This window comes from Siphateles boraxobius, unplaced genomic scaffold (genome assembly GCF_051911475.1).
Source record: "Siphateles boraxobius isolate OS27281-9 unplaced genomic scaffold, OSU_SipBor_1 5, whole genome shotgun sequence".
Classification (NCBI taxonomy): Eukaryota; Metazoa; Chordata; class Actinopteri; order Cypriniformes; family Leuciscidae; genus Siphateles; species Siphateles boraxobius.
Genome location: NW_027509141.1, coordinates 28,851,770 through 28,872,137, shown reverse-complemented (window position 1 = coordinate 28,872,137; position 20,368 = coordinate 28,851,770). Strand labels below are relative to the sequence as shown.

The 20,368-nt window shown below is 37.3% G+C and overlaps 1 protein-coding gene across 3 annotated transcripts in view; it reads right to left on the bottom strand.

Annotated features, from left to right (window-relative positions):
• Positions 1 to 20,368, bottom strand: part of diaph3 (diaphanous-related formin 3) — a 388,621-nt gene that overhangs the window by 331,046 nt on the left and 37,207 nt on the right. For all 3 annotated transcript variants that reach the window (XM_077203763.1, XM_077203765.1, XM_077203764.1), the window contains one exon: positions 8,258 to 8,431. In XM_077203763.1, the coding sequence (XP_077059878.1) occupies positions 8,258 to 8,431 (174 nt within the window). The remainder of the gene's footprint in view (positions 1 to 8,257; positions 8,432 to 20,368) is intronic.

Genomic DNA, 20,368 nt, shown 5'->3' with positions numbered 1-20,368 from the left:
TTCACTACACTTAGTCTCAAATTTATGTCCGTTCAAAAAAACAGGGCACATAAGACTTTTCCCATCACTAGACGCATAGAAATAAAATTAAAAAAATAATGTAAATATACATGTGCTGACAATATGTAGATGTAAAATACGTACAACTTGTAAATAGGTTAATTTGTTCTAAAAGTGTTAAGAACTATGTCAGCTGGCTATCGCTATTTTGTGTGGCTGCAATTTTTCCCCCACCAAAACGGTTGTGCATCAGATAGGTATGTGTATTTTTTACATTTAGTGAAAGTTCTGTATAATTTAATTGGTTTAAACAAACAAGCAATTTTGCTACGCTGGGTCTCTGAAAGCTAAAACTGTATCTAAAAATCTGCCCTGGTTTTAAGGAAGTTATCAAGTGTTTTTGATTAAACATTTCAAAATTTAAATAACTGATTAATAAAAGCCATTTTTTGCTAAACTGGTATAATAAACATCTGTTGTCTATGTGGACACATTTCTGTGTGCAACTTTGTGAGATCTTTTAAAGATTAGTACCTAGCAGAAGCCTGATTGATGAAGTCATGAATTATGTATTAGAAAAATTTAATGGGCCAATTTCTGAAAAGATTAGAAATTAACAGTGAAACAGAAATGAGCATGTTCATAAATCTGAACCTGTTGTACTGCTAAGACAGCCATTGGCAGATATACTTGGCAATTTTACTTCCAAGATTACTGAAGCAACACGTCCTGTGCCAAAGAAAAGTAGTGCACTGCACTTCTCAAACTCACCATCTCTGACAGATTAGGAGAAAGAGAAAAGAACAAGCATGTATCCATGGACAGTTTACAACTACCATCAAAAGATAGAAAGGGCGTGGAAATCTCAAGGCAAAAGACAGAACAATAAAATCGATAAGGGAGAGAAGGAAAGAAAGAGATGAAGAGGTAGACGAGAGAGAAAAACAATAACAGCTGCATACGATGTTGAGTGCAACGTTCCTAGTGTCCTCCAATCTTATTTCCCTTTCCCCACAGCATCTCTCCCTTTCATCCCTTTTCCGGAGAGGATAGATCAGCAACGCCGTTTAAGATTTCACTCATGGGTTCGCAGGCGTGATGCAGTCCTCGTGTGTCAGAGTGAGAGAAAGAGAAGAGGATGCTGGGATAGGGCGCAGAGCGGAGAGGCATCCATTACCACTGTTGGCCCTGTCACCTCTGCTGGCATGCTCATGTATCCAAACCCGTACTTGCCATGACTAATGACTGCGTCTCTGCCCACGTTATCCACACTCTTCCTTCTCTACCCAGCAGTGGCTGCTCCTGTCACTCAATCCTGCGCTTGGAGACGCTGCTCAACCACTAACACTACCTCCACTCTTAGAAAGGGCAGAGACAGGGACCTCCGTAGGATCATAGCGCCCAGGCAATGGGGGACTGTGCAATGTTTTAAAATGATACTTTAGAGAAATTGGATGAAATGGATAGATGTGAGTTAAATGTATGACAAAAGTGCAATCAGTTAACTTTCAACAGCTGCATAATTGTGTATATATCTAAAAAAGTCTAAACAAAAGTTTAAGTAAAGATTTTTTTACTTCATATAAGAAACCTAAGAGATGAAAGGTCAAAAAGAAAGTTTAAAAAGTGAAAAAGAAATCTTGTACAGGCCTAAAACTTTTACATTTAAATTGACAAATATTAGTACAATAAATAAAAATTTCAACAGGCATTCTACAAAATAATTTTTATTGTAAGTGCTTATTAATTCTGACAATGTGCATTTTTGCAATTACCTTGTAATGCCTTGTAAGTCCAAATCAAAACTATATTGTAGGTTAAGCATCATTTTTAAAAAAAATGAAAAACATCTCTATTCTTTTTTAATTTTATTTGTGTATTTTCTTTTATTTACCACAATAAACAAAGTTGCTTGCAAACATTTGTCTGTGACTGTATGATGCGAGTGAGTATGTACATTTATAGACATGAGGCCCTTATCCTTCTCTGAATACAAGCTGATTGAGGTCAGTGACCCATAACAATCCATTTCATTATGAAAAGGTTGCGTTTCTTAAAACATAATTGCAAATAAACCTCTAGTGATTATTGTGTTTGAAAGGTTGATAAAGGTCATTGTGTAGGAGTGATAATTAACTGGTTTTATACATGTCCACAGTAAGCAGACGTGTTCAATATTGTGAATGTATATCAATGTATAACAAATCCTTTACTGTCAGAAATTGGGTCTCGTTTAATGAATGTGCGTACTTTGTTTTAAATTTTATTCTAAATTTACGAAATAATTTAGGAACAACTGAAACCACACGTACACAGAAATCACATACGTGTGTGTGTGTGTGTGTGTGTGTGTGTGTGTGTGTGTGTGTGTGTGTGTGTGTGTGTGTGTGTGTGTGTGTGTGTGTGTGTGTGTGTGTGTGTGTGTGTGTGTGTGTGTATGGATAATAAATTAGCAACAATGTCCTCACAAATGTTGCTTAAATATAATTGTGTGTGTGTTTGTACACACACGTATATTTAAGCAACATTTGTGAGGACATCGTTGCTAATTTATTATCCACACCATTTTCAAGATTAACTTTTATTATCCACACCATTTTCAAGATTAACTTTTAAAGAAAAGCTGGAGTTAATCAGTAAAGTAAAATTTACCAGAGCTTAATTTGGTGCAGAAAGCCAAAGCTTTTGAAAGCATTTTAACTAGGGATGTTAAAGATTAATCGACGATCGATTGATTGCCGATAATACATTTAATCGATAAAATTTATCGATCGTCGATTAAGCAGGTTCATGGACGTGCGTGCTGCTCAACCGTGAAACATGTAAAGCGAGCGCGCCAGATTTATGTTTGAGACCATTTTACACCATCATGATTAGCAGCCTTTTGTTTTGTGCAAATGTAAGTTGTAATATTGTGTTTATTTTGTGTAGGCCTATCTATATCTGATTAATCTCATATAGGATGCATTTGGTTAAAATTTAATGTAGTAAAGTGTACGGTGATCCTCTTCAGCTTCAGCGCATGCAGCTAAAACGGTAATGCACGACTAATAATGACTATTGGGACTGTCATATTACATAACATTATAAAGAGAACAATATTGTAATAAAACACTGAATTATTTTGGTTTTGTTGCCGTGTCACGATTTTGTAACCGCAAAAGCTGCGATTACACTGGTCACGTGACACGCGAGAGAAAAGCAGTCTGCAGATCAAGCATCAACTTGGCACGCTACGCATATAGGTCTGGCATACAGGAAAGAACAGTTTATTTTTAATGTATGTGATATTGTGTTATTTATTCTATCTCCAGAATTCTGGATCGATTCAGAGAATTTCAGAATCGAGTCTGAGCTTAGTTTTTAAACACTGATGCATGACGACGCTGCGCGTGCTTTAGAAACAACCGTAGGCCTATTCTGCTTGCTTCTAATTTCTCTCTCTCTCTCACACACACACACGACACTGCTTGAACCTTCCAAAAAATAATCTTTCATAAAGTTCGGGGATTAAGCGAATTACAAGGACAGTCGCGGGCTTCATTGCACAGGTTTTGCCGCTTTGATGTTACTCTTGCAGTGCGCGGTCTTGGCCGCCGGAATTTTCCTTACAAATGCTCCACAAAGGCATTATGGAATGTAGTTGGCTTATATATTAAAAATATAAAAATCACTGAGAAAGCTGCTTTCATTTTAAAATACTTACGCGCGCTTTGTGAAGAGCGCTCGTGCATGCGGCTGTGAGCGACTCATTGGTTAAATGTACTTGCATCTCAAAATGCTTTTATGACGACTCATTGGTTAAATGTACTTGCATCTCAAAATGCTTTTATGACGCGAAATTAATGTAAACACGGTCAGTTATATCTTAACCCAACAAGACAAACCACATTTACAATTTCAAAAGAGATATGTGCATTAGTGTGAATGCAGCTTATCGTATCTAAACTGAGGGGGGGGAAATCACTCCAGCTTTTGAATGAAAAACGTTCAGACAACCTACTTTTAACCCTCAGGGGTCTGAGGGGTTTGCTGGGTCCTGGAGGTGTTCTGACGTGCTCTGACATTTGTGCTTTTTTCAGTTATTTCTAAACATGTTAATGGCAAAGGTGTAAATTCACTCTATATAGCACAAACGGGGCTACCGTAATATGTGAGCAACATGTATGTACATGTTTGTATTTTTGAGAGAATAATGTTTATGTATGGTTATTGAAAAAACTAAAACTTAAAGTGTCTGAAATAAGGCCACAAAACACATACTAAATATGTGTCCACAAGACTTTTGACTAATGGGCATTGTTGCCTAGAATTTTTGCTTCAAAATGATCTGAAAATCATCCTGCCTAATCATTTACACAAAACAATACATTGATTTAAATTTTATAAGACACCTTTTGTTTGGAAAGGCAATATGCGTGGAGGCGTGTTCACACCTGAGAAGACAAAGGCCGGATAATGTGCCACATACATAATGAGCTGCATTTTAATTAGCCCTTTCACACAGGAGTGTCAAAGAACGCAAGGACAAAAGAAATTATCTATATATACATTTTGCAATTAGAAATTGTAACCAATTACAAATAGGTTACAATTACAACAGCAATTACAATTTTAACAATATTTCAAGTGTATTCTTTCTTTGTAAAAAGTATACATTTTATCATACGTATTAAAAAAGGTAAGGATTCATTATTTTGAATATCGGAACAAACACTATAAAAACATCTTAGTTGATAATTCAATATACCTACTTTATTTTTGACAAAACATCATACTATTAGGGGTGGAGGAAAAAATCGATTCTTAGATGCATCGCGATGCGGACTCGGACGATTCTGAATCGATTCACAAATGTCAAAAATCGATTTTCCAAAAAAAAAAAAATTATTTTTTATTTTTTAGATATGTAGCCTATTTATAATGACGTAATATTGACGGAACGCAAAAGACAGAACTCTGCAGCGCGGAAGTGCAGTCCCCGGACCGTCTGTCTGTGGCGTGGGCACATAACAGAGACACGATGGCTGAGCGCGAAATCCAAACACCCTCCTCGTTAAAAGCTGACGTGTGGAAATATTTTGGCTTCTATGAAGTTGAAGGGGGAAAGGAGCTGGACAAGAGCCACACTAGTTGTAAGCTTTGTAGAATAAAATATTTCGGCAACACGACAAATATGAGAAGCCATCCTTTTTTTTTGAGTAAAAAATAGACACTTAACAGGATGTAATGATGTACGGCACTTATATGTAAGATCAAAATCAACAGAGTAATTTGAGTCTCTTTTGCACTGATAAGGAAAAAAGTGAGCTGGTATCGCCGGCGATACCGCCGACCCCAGAGGGTTCTGAAAGCACTCTTTGTTTATTGCTTGTAATGTTTTTTGTTTTTTTGTTCCTCTTTATTTACTAGCTCTTATATTTTGAAGCTATATTAGTTTATAGCCTATTTAAAATTCTTAACATGTAATTCGCCTTTGGCTAAGCCACGCCCTAGAATGTAGATTGACCAATCACAGCGCAGCCAAGAACGAGCTCCGACAGAGGTCCGACACTTTTTCACATCGCTCCATTGACTTTAACGCGAGCATCTCATATTTTTGGTCTCGGCAGGCCATTATCGTCGTAGGATTATCAAAAACATGGTTAAACATTGTGCCTGGGGCATTTGTAACACCAGAGAGGTTGGAGGGGGGTGTCCGTTTTTTTCCCTTCCCAAAACCGAAGTCAAATCCTGACAACTGTCGTCTTTGGATTAAACTGTGTGGACGTCCTCACAGTCAGCTAAACCCCTCGAGGATCGACAAGAACACCTTTGTGTGCTCTAAGGTAAATTTTGCTTTTAACCTTACTGTTAAGTTATACTAGTTAGACAGTTTTATTAAAACCCTGTGGAGCCAACCAAAACATCACCTTGTCAGCTAACGTTATCTACTGTAGCATACCGATTGTTGATACGCTACACACTGCTAATAAATACAACGTTATACTCGCGTAACGTTAGTCCGTTTGCTTTGTAATAACGATTATAGAAGTGAATAAAAACCTACCCAGCTTTGCATGAACAGTGTTGCTCTTTGAAATTGTTAGTCCCAGCCTCCGTCTCGATCAGTAGGATATGCGATGGTTAATTTTTTGACTGTGACCGGTATGCTTTTGCCTCTATTTGGATGCCTTGTTGTTCCTTGCGTTTCACCTGTATGTCATGGATATAGCCTTCGAACGCATATTGCAGCCCCTTTGGCCTACTTCTATCGGACACTTTATTTGCTGATTTATAAAAGTTGGATAAAATTTCATCAGGAAGAGCTGTCACAGCATAAGCCATGTTGATAGCAAACACCAGAGCCCAGACGAAGTTTGACGGACGTAGCAACAGTAACTAAGGGGGGCGGGGCTTAGCCAAAGGTCAATTGGTTTAATTAAATGTGTATATATTTTTTTTTTTAAAGTATGTTTATTTACACATGTAATTAAATATATATTTTAAGTGTTATTAAGATTAATTAATAAGAAAAAAAGTAGATCGGATCATGAGCTGCCTAAAAGATTCCCTTCCCAACTGTACAATGATTTATTGCTTGTCTTTGTCGACTAATACAGAAGGTAAAGAACTTAAAAAGTAATCGCATAGCCTATTAAATCGCAATATTGGTTAAAAAAAAAAAAATCGCAGTTAGATTATTTTCCATAATTGTTCAGCCCTAATTTTATTAAATCGTTGTGAATTCATTGGGTTTAGTTGCTGTTTTCAGCGCATTGTTCCAGGAAGAATGCATCCACGACAGTCACACATTCTGACAAGCACGCATCTGAGATGCCGTTGGTGACGCATTGCATTGGTCGTTATTTGATAATTAAATAATTCATTGAATTAAATGATCAATCACATCGACTCATTTTACAATCCTACTAGCCCTTGATTTATATTAAAAAACATTCTCATTCATTTGGTGAGGAACATGTAGTTTTGAGCAGCATTTGCAGACCCTGTCATGCTGTTGGCCATTTGCCACTGCAGTAGACGCATATTGCAGTATTAAGGCTAACGATTAATTGATCATTAATTTAAACGGCGATCGATCATGGGAATTTGTGAAAATTGACATCCCTAATTTTAACTCCAAAAATTATAAACTAAACCCCTGGACTACAGCATCAACCAAGAAGCTAAAGCTTTACTGCTGGAATTGTTTGCTGTTTGGGTAAGTTATTTAAAATCTAATAGGTCACGTGCCAACTGAATTGAAAACTGAAAGAGTCATTTTGCAGGATTACCAGTCAATTTACCAATCTTGTCAATCTGTAAATTTACCAACTAAGCAATGATTATGCACATTTGCTGTAATTCCCTGTAGCCGATTTTGGGATTTCATGAGCTGTATGCCAAAATCATCAGTATTAAAACAATAAAAGACCTGAAATATTTCAGCTGGTGTGCAATGAATCTAAAATAGATGAAAGTTTAATTTTTATCATTACATTATGGAAAATAATTAACTTTATCACAATATGCTAATTTTTTTGAGAAGGACCTGTATGTATAAATTAAATACTTCAGCTATAAATCCGAATTCCTTGCAAATAAAGCTTTCTTTTGTTGTTTTATCAACATTAATGACAGACACATATTAGGCTGCTGTAGCTTCTTTTAAAATTACTGTTTTGATTTTATAATCTGTGTGGATTAATTTACTCATACAATTTTATATGCTAGTCAATAAATGTTTGCAGGAATGATACCCGCAATGTGAGCCCTGGTAGTCTATATTACAGTCTGTTACATACATTTAGTCATCTGATGTGCCAGTCTACTGTTATTTTTTACCAAACTGGTTTCAAAATGCCAAGATCGCTGTTCACTGTCTGTGTTGCGGAAGGTACATGCCTTCTGAGGATCTTGCTGCGCGTGCTCTCAGCGTGACTTTAGAGAGCATCGTGTTTGCTGAGAGCGACAAAAGGAAAGGTGAGTGGAAAGCCCCTATATGGACATGGGTGTGTTTTTTTGCAAATTACTAACCTTGTGGTCACTCATTTAGAATACTACAAATTCATTACCATGCAAACAAGGTTAAGAAAATGTGCGTACACACGTTTTGGGAATTAAGGGGAACATTTTTGGTAAGAAGATCTCATGTGTATAGATACCAATAATCCTCACAATTATTAGTGAATGAGGCCTAGTGTTTGCTTCTGTTAATTTATTTATGCATTTCAGAATTACATAATACATTTGTCTATATCTAAATACATCTTACCATCATTTTCTCAAAGAGGGCAAGGATTTCCTTCTCCGATGTTATCTTTGAAGAAAGCTCCTCAAATTCAGAGGAAGTGGACCAGTCACCAGAAGAGGAATGCTTGGACATGTGGGAGAGGTGTGGCCGTTCCTTTTTACTGCCAGGGATCCGGATACTGGAAAATCTGTCCAACTAAGAAAAAAATGAGATATTTCAGCGAGTATGTGTGAGACTGGTAATATGATAATAAATAAAAAAAATTCTCTGTTTAGTTGAAAGTGCAAAATATACAACTTTGGGGTCAGTAATTCACAATTATACCGTTTCACGGTAAATGACGGTATTTTTCAAAATTAAAAATAATACATTTTTTATTATCAGAGTCCCGCTTCCAACACATCGGCCAATCAGAAAAACTTATCGGCCGATGCCGATATTTTAAAAATGCCAAATATCTGCCGATATATCGGCCTTGGCGATATATCGGTCGACCACTCGTGTTAACCACATTTTCTACTGATTATGAGAGGGAAAAATGCAGTAGATTGACTTAGAATGCCCTATTTTACTGTAATGAGTGAATTTTGTAGAAAAATTCCACACTAGTATTCATACAGGTTTACAAGGCCCCACAAAATCATGCTGTTTACAAAGAGGTGCCAGCAGGAGGCACTTTAGGAGCGGCAGAAATAGCGGTTTCCCCGGTAACGGCTGAACACAAAGCAGTGACGTGCTTTATCAGGAAAGATAAAGAAAGATTAAATGAATAGAACATCGAAACTTTTCTAAAGACAGTCAATTCCATGCAAAGATGCATTCATACTGTATAAAAACAACCACGCAGCGTTTTGACTGCAGTGCGCATGTTTATTCAATGATATTAAAGACTTTTGGAAAACCTATTTGTGGCGGGCAGTGTTGATATTGTGAACCAATGAATGGGAAACACTGTGATATAATTTGACAGCTATCAATTATAGTTTAACCTATACATCTTCACGGTCACGCTTAACCCATAAAGCTGCGCCTTCACCACAGTGCAACAGAGAAAGTGTGTGATATTAAGGACTATGTTTAAGGAAATGTATTTATTTACGACTGCCAGGGTTAATGTGGAGGGGGAGAGATTTGAGTAAGTTATGTTTGTTTTAAGTGTATGTTATGTTCTTGTGTTAAATGTGTTGTAAAATTCAATAATATTATGTTCGCAAAAAATGTGCCTGCTATGCATTTGGTTGCCATGACAACTTCACATGCATGCTGCTTTCTGTAGTCATTGTAAAATAACTTCAATATTATTATATGAAGTTACACAGAGTGTGAACGTGAATATTTTCTACAGTAAAAAATGTTTTTTTACTAAAGAAAAGCTCAAATGTGATTAAAATGGTGACTGACAAAAGCGAGTGGCTCGGTTTGATAGTTGATAGTTCTACAGACTGTGAGGTTAAATCTTGGTGACAAGGAAAGAAATCTATACGGCACAGGTGTCTTGTACATATCTACTAATGGCCTCAAAAAAACGAGCCTGAACTGAAGTTCAAAAGCTTTCAGATCTTTATCAAATACCCACTTTAACCCTGTGAACATTGTTTATGATCAGTTATAGCTTCCTTATTGTAAACAGACGTTCATTAGAAGTCAGTCAGCTCCACATTTAGCATTCCTAACGAACAGAGCGTCCGCAGAGACAGTGTAACTTGCCGTCGATTTATATCGAGGTGGTGGGCCCCCGCATCAGACAGATAATGATTCCCTAATTGGATTAGATTTGTCAGAGAGCTGTTTTCTCTCCCTGGGCCTGTGGGCGCAACAGGAAGATGATGGGAGATTGAGATGTCAGCGTTGGCTGAAAAGGTAGGTGGTTTATTTTCAGAGGCCTTGCCCCCTTTCTTTCAAGGGGTGGGTGAATTAGCAGCAGTTATCTTCGAGAATTTTTTTTTCCCCACAGCCACCCATTGCGCATTATCTTGGCGAGAAGGAGAGCAACACGCTGAGATAATCAGCAATGACACTGATGTAAAATTAATTAAACACAAGCAGTAGATCAGAGTGTAGCTAGCGACTACAGTGCACAGAGACGATGCAGGGAGCAAATGTGTGGTGTCTGATACCAAATGACACCATCATCTGTCTAATTTTGTTTGCCACTGCCCTAAAGTGCCTCTTCGCTACATTGAGTGATGGCACTGATCAGTTTAATCACAGAGATTCATCCCCAGCGGAGGGAAGAAGCGCTTTGCTATTCCACACTCGTTACCGGTGAATAGATAAATAAATATGTGCAGCCGCTACCTCGATAACAACAACAGGCATCATACCTCAGCCGACGCAAGCTGATCTAGATGATGAAGTGCTTTTCAGGGCTGTTTAGGTGTTTATGAGTGAGTCTGCGGCTTACTTTCATACAATCTATCTCCCTTTTTTGCCAGACATACACTTTGATGTTACTAATGGCTCCATCCCCTTCATTCCTCTTCTGATCACTCCACCAGACCCCTCTTTGGTAATTCAGCCTCTCAGCACCAAAACACATTTCTACCATGACCAAACATCAGCCCTCACAAAAGCCCTCCATTATCTAAGGACATGATTCACTCATCGAAAACATGTCCTACACTATTCTGTCACCCTACAAAATCTGCAAATTTTCTCCAACGAATTATTGTTCAACAGATTTTTTTTTTATGCCTGATGCCGATATCTTAGAGAGCAGGGTGGCTGATATCACACTACATAATTTAAAGATAGTAAAGATGTAATTCATTTATAAGAAATAACTAGCAAATAAATCATTTGAAAAATGAAATATGAAAATTATTGTTAAACTTGATAAATCTGTAAAATAAACAGATTTATACTTTAGATGGTAACTTCTTGATTCTGTTATTCTATTATAGTATTTTTCACAAAAACTGAACAACAGTGCACTCAGCAATCTGTGTACACTGGGAATCTTTTTTTTTTTTTTTTTACATAAAGACAAGGTACAGTATATGACCTGCATTTGGCAAAGCTGCAAGCTGGATGTAGTGCAGCATAGTTTGAAATCAAGAATTGAAATTGTCAATCTGGAATGTCCAATGACAGCGTAATTCTCTTCCTGTCCGTGTCTAATTCACAAAGACTGATCGTTATGCACATTGAGTATGTGCTTTTTTATGCAGTTCTATTACTAATAATAAAAAAACAAATACTATAGGCTAATACTTCATTTGATTTACTTACTTTGTTTAACAGTTTATTTTCTGATAATTTATCAGAAAAAAAAGTATCGGCTGATGTCAATAGCCTAATTAACAAAATATCGGCCATGGCAACATATCAGTCAATCACTACCAAGTAGGGCTGGACGATATGGCCAAATTTTATATCACGATATATTTCTTAATTTCAGTCGATACGATATAATTCCGATATCGATATGAACAATATAAAAGCCTCAGAAAACTGCCAAGGATGCCCATAACAGATGTCTGTTCCTACAATCTTCTGAAAAATGAATTTGCCAAGTCTATGAAATCTGCTGGAGTCTTTCGCTACTGCACCATAACAAACATGAAGCAATGAAATAACCCATCATAACAATAATATTCTCTTCTCAATTCCTGCTACAAGACTATGAAAGCATATGGGTAGCAATATTCCGTTTGAAATGTAATATGCAAAATGACAATGTAATATGTAAAATGGCAATGCATTTCTGTTTTTAAATTTACATTTGCCATAACATTTGTGCAACATTTGGTACACAAAATGGAGACATTTTTTTTCCGATTTAAATCCCATTTCCTGCATTTACATAAATTTAGGGACTATGTTGTTACAAAATCCAGGAAATAATTAAGTTGATTATAATGATAAATTCTGCCAAAAATAAAAGTAGGCTACTAAACTATGTATAACAAAAATGTCTTACTTTTTTCAAGACTTGAGATAATCATTTTATAAAGTCAAAAATGTTCACCATTAATGTTTTGTGTGTAAATAAAACTGAAATATACAGAAATTGAATAAGGTTATCAAATAGTCTGAACTGCATAAATTATAAATTAAATATAGATAAATCCTTATTAAAGCTACACACGTTCTTTAGACAAGATCAGCGAGTAATTTGCTCTGTTCCCCTTTGTACTTTGGTTAACTTAGCTGACAGACAGAATTGGCTGCTGTCCCTTTAAGATCTGTCGCTGATGAGAGCTCATTTTGGCTACTCTTAACTTTCATTTAAGATTTTATTTAACTCATTTAGACTGTTCTTGTGAGGATACAATTGACAAAACGGACATTTTGGCATTAATATGTGTGTGTTATTATTCAAGCGCTAAAGAAAGACAACTGGATTCTGCGCCTCGTGTGCGTATGTGTGCGCGCCTCAGGACATTCACAGGGAGCGATACCTGCTCATTATAACTTTCGTTGAGCTATTTTTAGAGTGTGGACGCGACGTTCCTGGCCGCGGACGCGCGAATCGGCACAGTCTATCTCCTGATCCTCGTTTGATGTGTTCCCGCTGCTAGTCGGACTCGGCAGTCACACTCCGGCACATTTTGCAGCACGCTGAAACACCACTGAATTTACACCACTGAATTAGTCTTTCCTCTCTTATCAACTATTTCGTATGCTTTCTCGTCACTTGTGGAAGCTCGTTCAGTCACATTTGCATTGCGGTCAGGGGCGCTCATTCTGTGGCTGAAACTTGCCGCGTTGGAGATCCGCTGCTCTGAGCAGTGGCTGCGTGTCTGTGGTGTACGTCATCAGGAAAGTAGCCAATTGTGTTCTGCTCTTTCTGACGGCTGCGCGCCTAACGTCAGTCAGTGACAAATGCTGCTATGTATATTGAAATATCAAAAATGTGTTTAAAAATCATATCACCGTTATCGAAAAAAAACAATATCGCGATATATATTGATATTGAATTATTGTCCAGCCCTACTACCAAGATTGCATTAATCATTTAATTTATTCTCCATTTGTCATTAATTTTGCCTTCTTTATTATTCACTTCATTCATGAATCAATCCAGTCATGTGTTCATTTCAGACCGCACCTGACTTTAGGGTGCGTGATAGAGAGAGGGAAAGTGTCCCAGCGGTGTCCACCTGATCATAATCCTGATTACCCTGTTCCTGGGACTACCTTCCCTCTGGCAACGAGAGACGAAGAATCGATACCAAACCAACACAAACAAAAACACATTTTGATGCCAATCGATAATGCAAAAGAAACTAAACATTTAGAGAGAGAGAGAGAGAGAGAGAGAGAGAGAGAGAGAGAGAGAGAGAGAGAGAGAGAGAGAGAGAGAGAGAGATGAGGATTAAATTACCCAAGAGGTAAAGAATTAAAGAGGAGAAGATTGAAATGTATTGAGGAAAGAGGAAACCTGGTGAGGAGATGATTAGTGAGTAAGCATGGCAGAAGGGAGGCGAGAAGGAAGATATGAGATAGAAGGAAGGATGGAGGTGATTGCAGTGCTAAATGCCAAAGTTGGTGCTTTTCACCATGAGGGTGAAAAATGGCCACTGAGTTCCATCGATAAGATGGTCTAGGTGCAGTTTAAATTAACTGACTGCTCCACTCCATGACCTAAAGTCCTCCATCCAAAATATTTCATTACCTTCTGCTGCTGCTAGAGGAAACAGATCCAGCTGCACAGGCTTGATACAACCAATGTTTAATGAAATTCATACCAGTACATGAAATTCTAACATGCTTCAGAATTCAGCTCACTGCCATCTTTGATTCATCATACTTACAAAAGAAATTGAGAAAATCATACAAAAACAATTCCAGCAATCATTGCTATTATAAGAATTCAAAAATGTAATTGTTAATTAGCTTGATTTTGCATTTGCAAACAGATTTTCTGACAGGTTACTTTTTCCACTTTTCAAGGTTTACTTAGTCTTTTCGATCTAAATTACGCTCTGGTCTATCATCAGTACTCTCTTGATACAAAAGCAAATTTCCAAATGTTAACACCAGACCACATGATAAACGATAAGCAGCACGGCACAACGGTTCATATAATCATTGTCTCCAAATTATAACCAGAAATGGATAAATATTAAGTTGCTGTTTAAAATAAATAAAGAACCAATATAGGAAAATGGTTATGCGCAGAAAGTGGGAAACTATATTTCAGGGTATCTGCACACTTTTCAAGGTCAAATTTAAGGCTTTTTAAGACCTTTTTAAGACCTGAAGAAAACAAAATTAATACCTTACATTAGGGGGCGCGCAATATTGACAAAAATATGACTCAATATTTTCAAAGTTTTGTTGATAATTAGATGATATTTTACTGATTGTGTTTGTGAACTGGTACCATGGCTGGTTTAAACCTGTTGTTGACAGCTGACTCATGAAAGTAAGGGATCTTTAACAACCAGTCCTAGTAAGAATCATATTTTTCATATTCTATGCAGTGGTCAGTTCACAGCAGTGAAAGAAATTAACATTTTTTATTAAAGGGCAATATTTGCAACCTTAAATTGAGTTCCAGGGGCATTTTCAACCATATATGGGCTTTTTTTTATTTTTTTTACTTAGAGGTATGCGACTATGCGTCACCTTTTATGTCAAATTCTAACATTCAAATTAAATTATATTAGAATAATAACAATACCACTGTTACCAGTTAAATTAAATCATTAAATCAAAATCCATCTTTGCAGTGTAGAGGTGACACAGAAGCAGCATCAGAACTGGCATTAATATATTTACACTCCATTTACAATTGCATAAATAGAGCTATGATATATTAAATTCTTTCAATTCTTCAATTCTTAATTCAATATTTAAATATGATGAACTGATTTCTAATTGTAACATTTTAATTACAGGGTACTTTAAATGTGAAACTAAAACCGCCAGTAGGCGGCGGCAAGTCCACGTCTCGGAGTCATTCATTCAACCGATTTGTTCAAACGGCCGATTCATTCAGGAAGTGCTAGTGATTGTTCATTGAATCGTTAAAATGATTCGCTCAAAACCATAGACTGTAAAAAAACGCGGATTTCAGTCAATAAATCATCGCTGTTGTTGCATTGAGACTCTGCTACGGTTTCATTTTGAAATTCTCGTCAGCGAAATGAAGGGAAAACAAACAATATTGACAATATTGTTTATAAAATGTAACTCACAATGTTCATTTAACTGTTATATAAAATAAATATCATATTTGCTATTGTGCACAGGAAAACAGCCCTCTTGTTGATGTAATATTGTATGATAACAACATATGATATATAAAATACAAAAACTTTATAGGCCCTACGTCTATAAGGGAACATACCTATAACTGCATTGACACATCACGCAGTGAAAGCAAGCATGAGAGACAAATGCGATGTCAGCTCGCAGTGCGCCCTCGTACATAGTTAACATTAAAGTAAAACAATAATTACAATATCATAATATACAATACACATCGCACACCACTACGCACATAAAGAATGAACTTACAATTGAACTGAAATTAACCAGCTTTCTTCTTCTCTCCTGCTGTTTCGCGAGCAGGAGACAGACGTAATGCTGGCGCGAATGTGACGCGAAATGTCACATGAATAAGCAAATCCACAAAGAACGAATAATAAATAAAAAAGTACGCTAATTAGATAGCTTTAATTTGGAAAACATTTAGATATGTCTAAGTCAAATTGCCATCGAAAATTTAAGACCTTTCATAAGTAAAAATAAGACTTAAGACTTTTTATGGCCTTAAATTTTTTAAATCTAATTTAAGACTTTAAGACTTTTTAAGGACCCGCGGACACCCTGATATTTGTGCTGTGCGCATTTCAAAAAATCTATTCTGATTTTTTTATGAGGCTTTTATGTTGTTCATATCCATATCGGAATTATATCATATAGACCGAAATGAAGAAATATATTGTGATATAAATTTAAATATCATCCAGCCCTATAAGGTACACTTTATTGTCAGAACACGACAAACATTTCATGTTTTTGAATTCTTTATAAATTTTCAGTCATTTAAAGCTGCAGTCGGCAGTTTTTCCTCTTTGTCGGCATCTGTTTGAAATCTGCAATTGCAGTTATTTGCGGAATTATCAACTTTACGTGGGTTGTGCCTCAGCATGGCACAGCGCAGATGAATCCAATGTTTTGAGGAGAATGTGCGGCTGTCAGTGACCGCGCCCGTGTGGATACTGTCATTCGGAATCACAGATTCTACTTTTTGGAAGTATGACCAACTTAAGAATTTTCACCGGAAAATGTCATCTAAACAAGTAACATCCACTTTTGTTCTGATCAACTAAGGGGAAAAAAGCATTACAGTAAATCGCGCTGATTAAATCTAACGATCGCTTATCATATCACGTCATATAACCGTGCAAATTATACTTTGTTCTTAAATTGTTAATGTTAACAACATCAGCATTGCGTGACTACATTTAATGCCCTTCTGATATTTATCCTCGTTTTCGCATGGGCCTAGCTGTAGTCTTTTTTTCTGTAGCCACCCCAAAGTCTTTTGCATTTTACAGTGGGTGAATCTCCAGTTGTCACTGGTGATTGTCGTTTGAACCTTTCTGGATCTGCCATCAAATTGAAAAGTTATATTATATCGAGTTATATTATATTATAATTATATTATATCAAGTGTTGTGAGAAAAGGCTATAAATCTCCACCTCCAACATCCTCACACGCAATATAGCCTACTAGCCAAGACACCTTTATGTGTACCGATGTGACATAGAGATGAGACTGTGAGGATATTTTCCCACCGGTTAATCGACGTGTGACAACACCGGTAATACCGGTATCACTGGCTGGGGCTTTTAAATCGCTCATTTTAAAGGAAAACTTAAAATGCGTGCATTTGCACGGGCATGCATAATGGTGCGGTTATTGTGCCCTGAATTGCCGATAATTGGAAAACTAATTTTTTTTTTTCATCGCTTATAAAAAGCTGGTGCGGCAGCGGTTTCGGACACCACTAAAAATGGCTATCTCCTCAAATAACACCCTATTTGAGTGTATAGGGGGCGATTTCGGATTCAGTCACAGTGTGTGGCGTGAGAGCGGCATGGCTTGTCTGACATAGCAACAGTAACTAAAGTCTTTGCGAATGGCTTGAATGGTGGGTTCTGAAAAACCCGAAAGAGAACTCGATACTGACACTCGTCTTTTCTGTGGGTCGTGTGCGTGTGTGTGTTTGTGTGTGTGTGTGTGTGTGTGTGTGTGTGTGTGTGTGTGTGTGTGTGTGTGTGTGTGTGTGTGTGTGTGTGTGTGTGTGTGTGTGTGTGTGTGTGTGTGTGTGTGTGTGTGTGTGTGTAAAATAGGCAGGACTTAACGGATACTGCGTAATGGCGTTAAATATTTGTAACGCTTCAAACTTTTTTTTTTTTTTTTGCGGTGTCGTGGTGGGCAAGTGATGAAACCGGTGTTGCGACTGAACACCGTGTAACAACGGTAACACCGACTACCGTAGCAAGCCTAATGTGACGTAATGACATGTTCGAATTTCCTGTGGAAATCCACCAGTACCACTGGAATTAAAAATATTACTACAAGCTTACCGTTTTGAATCGAGTAAGGTAAGCAGATAGTTTTGAACACTGGCTGGTTATGAACTTGCTAAAATTTATTTGGAATAATTTTAACCCAAAAAAGTTACGGACTGCAGCTTTAACAAAATAAATATCTTAAAGGGGACATATCATGCTAAATCCACTTTTTTAGCCCGTAAATGCATTTTGATGTATATTTGGAGTGTTTATAAGTACAGAAAAGTTGAAATTAGTCTCTTCAGGTACTTCGTTGATATCTTTATATTCTGTTTTGGTCATATTTTTCAACCTGTTCCGATTTTTCTGTTATCTATGACGTTTTTTGAACTATTTCGTCACAGTATTTGCAGCGGAACTGCCAAATGACTCCCGGCCCAACTCTTCGAGCAATCCGCCATTTTTATTTCTCGCTGCGTTTTTGTAGTCCAATCTCAAGGATGCTGAAGTTACGAGAGGGTAAGTCAAAATGTTCAGTTGTTGGATGTAGTGACCCACACGCTTCATTACACCGTCTCCCAGCATCAGAACCTCTTCGAAGTGCCTGGTTGAGTTTTATTTTTCATGGAAATGTACCCACATCTGTGGGTAAAGTCATTTTTGTGTGAGCAAAGCACTTCAAAGATAACTACTTCAGCAACCTCCGCCAGTATAAAGAAGGATTTGCCGATAGACTTCGTCTGATTGAGGGGTCAATTCCTTCTATCTTTGGAGACGACGAACAGAACACTTCGGTAAGCTGTAAATAACGTTAATAAAAATAAAGTACTTTACTTTCTCAAAACACACGGTGGTCATGGTTTAGCAGTACCTTTGTCTTTCTTTTTATTTTTGTTTTTAAGTACACGTCTGCAGTATTAACGTTGTTGAGTTGACAATGTTCATTTAGGTGCTGTATTTTCTAATGCTTTTCTAAACGTACCATATTATCAATACATATTTTTAGTGGTAAGATTAGGCCGTAGTCATTTGTCATGTTAGTGTGCTTGATTTAACAAGAGAAATAATCGACTTTCACTTTATTTAGAGGGCTAAACCAACCAGTCACAAACCAACATTTGCTGACAAAGGCTGTCAAACAGAACCCCAGATGTGCTCAGTTGGGACACCGCTTTCTATGAAAACTCTCCTACCTCATGTCAAAAGTACAGTTTAGCAAAATGGGGTAACTGCTAAGACGTTGTTCTGCAGGTTCGTCGTCTTCATTTTCAACTCGCTCCGGGTCCGGCTCTGGCTCGAACATGTAAAGCTTGATTGACAAGTCTTCAGTTGTTGACATTTTGTTAACGTGTGAATAAAAAGTTTCTGTACCGCTAGATAATCGTATATCTCTAATCAAACTACAAAAATGGCCGAACGGGGTAGAGTTGAACCGAGTGTCACCTCTGCGAGCTGGAGAGGGGGCGGGGTATGACGTGTCTCATTTGCATTTAAAGAGACCGCACCAAAACGAGTTGCTCTCAGACGCACATCAGAAAAGGGGTAGAAAAGGGGCCTGTGGAGCTATAATAATGAGGAATTCAGACCCAAGCATTGCAGTTTCGCTTTATATAGACCACAAATGTATGAATTATATGTAAAAAGGAACGATTTAAAAACATGATATGTACCCTTTAAGAGAATTTATTTTAGTTTTTGCATGAGCTAACAGATGATATTGTTTCAAGTCATACAGGGCTCGACATTAAGGCTTGTCCTCTTGTCCGGGACAAGTGGATTTTTTGTAGGACAAGTGGAAAAGAAAATTTGTTGTCCCGCTGGACAAATTAAATTTCAAACAAAATAAAATGGCATGTTACGTGCCACTCATTAGGCCTACGTCGATTTTACAGATTTAATTTTATCGATTTGAAACAACAGAAATTTCCCCACAATCCGTCAAAACTGCGTCCAGCTCAGAATGCTTTGATTGGCAAATCAGGAGTTTAAACATTTTTACCTGACTCAAGAACAGTGGTGGAGACTGGAGTGGAGAGTGATGTTTCTTCAGGCTCCGCAGCCCGGCCAAGCGCCAGGAAAAGCTCCAAAAACAAGTCACCTTACACCAACACCATACAAAATAAAACGGGAACGAAAATTTGTAACCAAATGGAAAGATGAATTCGACTGGGTTATTTATGAAGACGGAGTTATGTTCTGTGGCGTCTGTCGGGAGCAACCCAACCTGGCTGACAAGTAGGCTAAGTGACGTTAGCTAGCTAATCGTGTATTGTAAACGAGCATTAACAGCATTTGTATTAGGGCTACATGACATTGGTAAAAAATTACATTGCGATATTTTATTTTTCTGCGATATATGTAAGGGATAATGTAGAGCGAGCTTCGCTTCGGGGTCCTAATCAGCCTGAAGGGGTTGTATTCGCTATAACAACCGCCTCGCTCTACAATATCCCGCTCATCACATGGCTACCTACCAAATAAATCAATTTCACACAAAATATTCATTTAAAAAGGAGTTTATTGATTTAAAAACTATTGTATTGCCAATCCATGGCAACGCTCTGTTTTTCATGGCAACGGTGTTATACTTAAGTTAGCAGCGGTCTGTTATCAAGAAATAACAGGCCGTATTCTACATTAGAATTCAAACAA